At 39.4% G+C, this 6,288-nt stretch overlaps 1 protein-coding gene across 1 annotated transcript in view; it reads right to left on the bottom strand.

Moving 5' to 3' along the window:
* Positions 1–547, bottom strand: part of SNX10 (sorting nexin 10) — a 17,330-nt gene extending 16,783 nt beyond the window's left edge. Inside the window, 1 exon segment of the mRNA XM_007466072.1 lies at positions 446–547. Within this exon segment, the coding sequence (XP_007466134.1) occupies positions 446–547 (102 nt within the window).
* Positions 548–6,288: the final 5,741 nt, after the last annotated feature.

The following is a 6,288-nucleotide window of genomic DNA, read 5'->3' as shown; positions in this document are numbered from 1 at the left end:
ATGATGTCATTTCCCTGCTGAAAATCCTACAAAACCTGCCCCATAACCTTCAAGATCAAGTTCAAACTCTGTAGTTAGCACAATATAGTCTTTCATGATTTTCACTCTCCTTATCTCCAAAGGCGAAGCTTACATCCCCATACACAGCGTGCAATTTCACACCTGCATGCCTTTGAACATGCTGTTCTCTCTGCCTGCACTTCTGTCCTCACCCCAGTTTCTGCTTTTTCCTTCATCGCCATCATCTGGTTCTTTCTTTTATTTTCTGCTAACTCCAATCCATTTTCAAAAGGCAACTCAGTCTCTAGAAATCCTTCTGGAATTCCTCTGGAAATCCTCAGATTCACCCAGTCTGATTAATTTGACTCTACTCCAAGCCCCTACTGTCTCTGGGCAGACCTTGGGCATCCTCCCTCTTCACCATGCCTTACTGCACTGTAATTACCTGCAGGCCTCCTCCACTAGATGCTAAGCTCCTTTAGGGTAGCTTAGGCTGTCCAGCATGACTTGAGTGCCTGGCACACCCAATGCAGTCCATTAATATCATTTAATGAATAAATGCATGCCTGCAGGAATAAATGAACTGGCTTCAGGAAAAAAAAAAAAAGATGAGCTCAAACTTCAACTGAAATAAAATCCTCATCCACTTGGGTTCTTGGACTCCATGAATTAATGACGTTATTTAGCAGCTGGTCGAAAGTTTATTTTAATTTAACAAACCGCTTCCTCTAAGGGTGTGCCAATTAACAGCACATGGCTACAAGAGCAATGTTTAAGGTCTATGAGAATCAACTGCTTTCAAGCACCCTAAAGAACTCCGGAAGCACCTATTTACATAGAAATAATTGAAAATCATTCTGAGAGCACCAATAACTTGAGTCCCCTAAGACTTGTACCAGACAACAATTTGTTTGTGTAGTTGGAGTTAAAATATGTACTTGAAAGTAATAAAAGTACATTTATTTTAAAATATTCTATAATTCAGATGGGCCCCCCTCCCCCAATCTGCAATTAGTAGGAATTAGTGAAGTTTCACGATACTTCCAGCTACGAATAGCACACCCAGGAAGCCAAGGTTCACCTGTAATCTCTTAATTAGACGCATCCCTCATGATGCTGCCCACCATCCTTCAAAGGAAGGTTGACAGCCTGTCAGCCACAAAGGACAGCTCCAAGTTCCATAACTAGAATCATATGGATTTCCTATGAAAATTGCTTCAGTAGCAGCAGTTAGTCAATTTAATAACCTTATTAAACACTTTAGTGACTTCTCGGGCCTAGTGATTATATCTAGTATGAAGGAAGAAATCAGGCAGAGTAGAATTAAAAATTTAAGCTAACTGATCCCTACTGTTCTCCATGTGAAAACAAACTTCTGAAGAAAGAGAGAACTGCACTCTTTGAAAGTCTAATTCCTGTGTTGTCTTATAATAATCACTCTTCAATTTCATTGTACCCCCCTTCCCTCCCCAACTCCCACCCCAGGTTCAACCTTTATCCATTTATCCATCTACCTCGTCTTTTTTTCCTTAGCCCTCATATATGAGAATAAATCAACAATAAAAATAACCATACTGAACAAGGCATATGCATGAGCCAGGCACTGTGGTTAAGTGTTTTATACATGTTTTCCTTTAATCTTTAGGACAATCCTAAGAGGTCAGTAATATTATCACCCCCCTTTTTACAGATAAGAAAAATAAGGCTTCTTAAGCTTAAGCAACTGGCCCAAAGTCAAATGGCCAACAGGCTGAGCTAGGTTTCAAACTCTGGTCTGCCTTTTGCTCCAAAGCCTGTGCTCTCAAACATGTTCTACTGGGTGCTTCTTTAACACTAAATAATAAATCTCCAATTTCACTATATTTCCAATTTCACAGAAGTGCATTATTTTGGAGGGGGAAAATTATTTTCTTTGCTATTAGCTAAAACATCAGTTCAAACGTGTTCTTCTGAAACTCTGTCCCACTAGCTTCTCAAAGGCCTTGTATTTCATTTTTATATCTCTAGCACCAAGCACAGTATTGGCACTCATTAGTAAGTGCTCATGAAATGCTTGAGAATTAACCAACTGATTATAAAGAAGATTCAAAACCAAAGGATGTATAGATTCTGTATGCTGAAAACTATAAGATGCTATTGAAAGAAATCAAAGAAGTATATACTCCTTTGTATATATCTGTGTAAGTATATTCTATACTGTGTTCATGTATTGGAAGAGTCAAGATAGTAAAGAGATAAATTCTCCCCAAATTGATCTATAAGTTTTATGCAATTCCTGTAAAAATCCCAGCCAGATTTTTGAAGACACAGCTGACCTTATTCTAAAATGTACATGGAAAGGAAAAGACCCCAGAATAGTCAAAATAATTCTGAAAGAGAATAAAGTGGGAGGAAGCCTTCTTCCTGATGTTAAGGCTTAGTATACAGCTATAGTAATCAGCATAGTGTGGTACAGGTAGAGGGGCACAGGTCAATGGAACAGAATAGAAAACCCAGAAATAGACTTATGCAAATATGCCCAACTGATTTTAGACAAGGGTGTAAAAACAATTCAATGGAGGAGAGATAGCCTTTTCAACAAGTGGTTCTGGACCAACTGGACATCCCCGGCCAAAAGATGAACCTTGACCTGAACTTTGCCCCTTACGTAAAAATTAACTCAAAATGGACCGTAGATTTAAATGGAAACATAAAACCATAAAACTTTTAGAAAAAAACACAGGAGAAAATCTTTGCGACCTATGATTAGAGAGAGTTCTTAGACTTGCCACCGAAATGATAATCCACATAAGGAAAGAGAGCTAAATTAGACCTCGCCAAACCTAACAATCTTTGTTCTGCACCTCCTGTGAAGAGGTTGAAAAGAAAAATTACAGGCTGGAAAACATCTGCAAATCACTCATCCCTCAAAGGACTTGTAGCTAGAACACATAAAGAACTCTCAAAACTCAACATGTAGGGGCTTCCCTGGTGGCGCAGTTGTTGAGAGTCTGCCTGCCGATGCGGGGGGACACGGGCTCGTGCCCCGGTCCGGGAGGATCCCACATGCCGTGGAGCGGCTGGGCCCGTGAGCCATGGCCGCTGAGCCTGAGCGTCCACAGGCTGTGCTCTGCAGCGGGAGAGGCCACAACAGTGAGAGGCCCACGTACCGCAAAAAACAAAAAAAAAACAAAAAACTCAACATGTAAAAAAAACAAAGAATTCAATTAGAAAATAGGCAAAACACACGAAAAGGCATTTCAATAAGGAAGACATACAGATAGCAAACAAGCGCATGAAAAGATGTTCAAGGTCATTACCCATTAGGGGAATGCAAATTAACACCACAATGATATGTCACTACATATCTATCAGAGTTTCTACTATTTTTATAGTACAGTAAACATAACTGTGTGCTAACTGTAAAAATATTTATTCTTATTACAAAAAGATGAGCACAGACAAAAGCTAACAAATAAAGAATCTCTAGGTGTCAGTATTAGTTTTTCATAGCCTTGATGAGAGTCTTCTACCACAAAAATGAAAACTTGTTTCATTTTATGCTCACTTTCTCAGGTCATTTTTATCCTATTCCAAAGTATATACCCATTTTATATGTTTATGTATTTGAACTGGAGACTCACTCATTCAATTAAAATGTATCAAGTCCTGGTTCTGAGCGAGGCACTGACATTTAACCAATGTCTTATTCACCAGGGTTCTATCCAGGACTCCCACATAACAATCTCAAAACTAAAATTTAGCCCCTTTCACACACACTACATTCTCTACAAATAACATGTTTGAAAGGCAGAAGGAATGTATCAAGTAACCTTCCTTTATTTCCTAATAATATTTATGACAAATAACTTAAAAGACATCCTCCAAGGAATGTTACTTGTCACTTTATAGCTTGGAGTGTGTTTAAAACGCCATTCTCTGGCAGTTTTGAACGATGACTTTTAAGAAAGCTTTTATTACGTCGGGATAAATAGCTGTGAGTGAAATTCAACTAGGCCTGCCTTTTACATGACTTATAATAATTCATGATGTTATGAGTTTCTTTACACAAGCAGTGTCCAGAATTAAGGAGAGTTACCTTTTTGTATTTACATTAGTGGAAAAAACTCATCTTTTACAACAAGAAATAATTGCCAACCTGTGTTAAACTACACCACAAGGACACAATCAGCAAAATCCAGAATGTGAAAACATCTATAGGTCAAAAGATGCAGTTTCTTCAACAAATAAATTGCACAAGGGGGAAAATGGGCAGAATGAGAGGTTTTAAGCAATATATTAACCAGGGCTTCCCTGGTGGCGCAGTGCTTGAGAGTCCGCCTGCCGATGCAGGAGACGCGGGTTCGTGCCCCGTTTCGGGAAGATCCCACGTGCCGCGGAGCGGCTGGGCCCGTGAGCCATGGCCGCTGAGCCTGCGCGTCCGGAGCCTGTGCTCCGCAAATGGGAGAGGCCACAACAGTGAGAGGCCCGCATAACGCAAGGAAAAAAAAAAAAGAATATATTAACCAAATGCAATGTGTGTAGTTCCTATTTGGATCATGATTAGAACAACCAAATATACAATTTCTTTTTTCAACATAATCAGGGAGACTTGAACACTGACTATTTGATGATATGAAGGAATTAACGTTAATTATTTAAGGTGTGATAATGTGGTTTGTTTCTAAGAAGGGTCATTTGTTATAAATGCATACTAAAATATTGACAGATGAAATTACACTATGCCTAAAATTCATTTCAGATAATTCACTGTGTGGTAGCAGGAGGGAATGGGTGGCGGTGGGGCTATAGCTTGGTCATGAATTAATAACGTGTTAACTCTCGAACCCCCAGGTACATAAGGGCTCATTATATTAGTCTCTCTACTTTGTGTATGTTTAAAATTTATAATGAAAAGTTAAAACCAGTAAAGGAAGAGAAGGAAGGGAGGAAGGGAAGAAGGGAAGAGGTCATCTCCAGGGGACTGCTTTATGAAAAGAGACACATGTGGCACTTGAAAGCGAAAGTAAGTCAGAAACATGAATCTGAAAGCGTTAACCATGAGTTCAACAGGCACTGACACCGTTAACATAATGACATCCTAATACTTATCTACCTTTGAAAAATAAGATTTTTTCATTATTATAAAAATAAAATATGTATGTGGTTAAAGAAAGAGAGAGAGATCATTTCAAGTACAGATGAGAACATCATGAAAATGAAGTCCCCCTCCTACTGGACTTCCAGTTTCTTGTCAGCCTATCTAGGACTTTTATATACTTCTATTATACACATAATTGGCACATATATGTATATATGTGTGTGTGTATATACATGTATATATAATTGTTAATGCAAATGGGAGCACACTGTAAATACTGTTTTGTACCTTGGTTTATTCATTGCACAGTCTTTTAGAAATCTTTATGTGTGAGCACATATAATTCAATGTTATCTGTTTTAAAACTAACTGTTCTAGAGCAGTTTTAAACATACAGAAAAATTGTTCAAAGACAGTAGAGAATTCCCATATATCCCATACCCAGTTTTCCCTATTATTACATCACGTCACATAGGCAGGGAGGAAAGGAGGAAGCAAGAACAAATTGAGTTTTGGGGATTGGGAAAGGGTCTTGTCTTGTCACTTCCCTTCAAAGTCCCCAGCATCGCAGGACACCAGGTGGAGGTCTTGCTTATGGGATATCCTTTGACGTTACTCACTGGTCCCAGCTTAGTCAGTTTCCAATCAGAAATCAATATTAAAACCATGCTTTCCTAGAGCAAGCCCAAAGTGTTACCATCAATCAGTGTAAGTGTATCTTGAACACGTAAATGTTAAGCTTAGAGCCAACACATCCAGAACAGCAGCACATCCTTCCCATCTCTCCCTGTAGGGCCCTGTGTGGCAGGGTCCTCATGGTGCCTGGAACTGTCCCAGGCCCACTTGGTTCTGCTCCACTCAAGGTATCTCCTGCCACGGAGCTGTAGATTTACCGTCACTCAAGTGTCAATAAATGCTAATTGCCATTATATCCAATATAAAGTATGTACATTTTAAAGGAGAAAAAAACTCTTATACAAAAGGTATGAATCTCTAAAGGTAGAATTCAGCCATCATGATCCAGGAGAGTTGGGGAGATACACACACACACACACACACACACACACACACACACACACAGAGAGAGAAAAGAGGTTTCAGCCCACCCTTCCAGTCACATCACATATGTAGGACTATCCCACTTACACCAAGCAAGCCCTGGGCAGAGACACAAACACAGTTCCTTGGAGGGGCCAGAATGTCAGACT

This window comes from Lipotes vexillifer, unplaced genomic scaffold, assembly GCF_000442215.2.
Source record: "Lipotes vexillifer unplaced genomic scaffold, Lipotes_vexillifer_v1.1 scaffold150, whole genome shotgun sequence".
In the NCBI taxonomy this organism is placed as follows: domain Eukaryota; kingdom Metazoa; phylum Chordata; class Mammalia; order Artiodactyla; family Lipotidae; genus Lipotes; species Lipotes vexillifer.
Note: the sequence above shows the minus strand (reverse complement) of the source record. Positions and strands in the feature narration are given on the sequence as shown.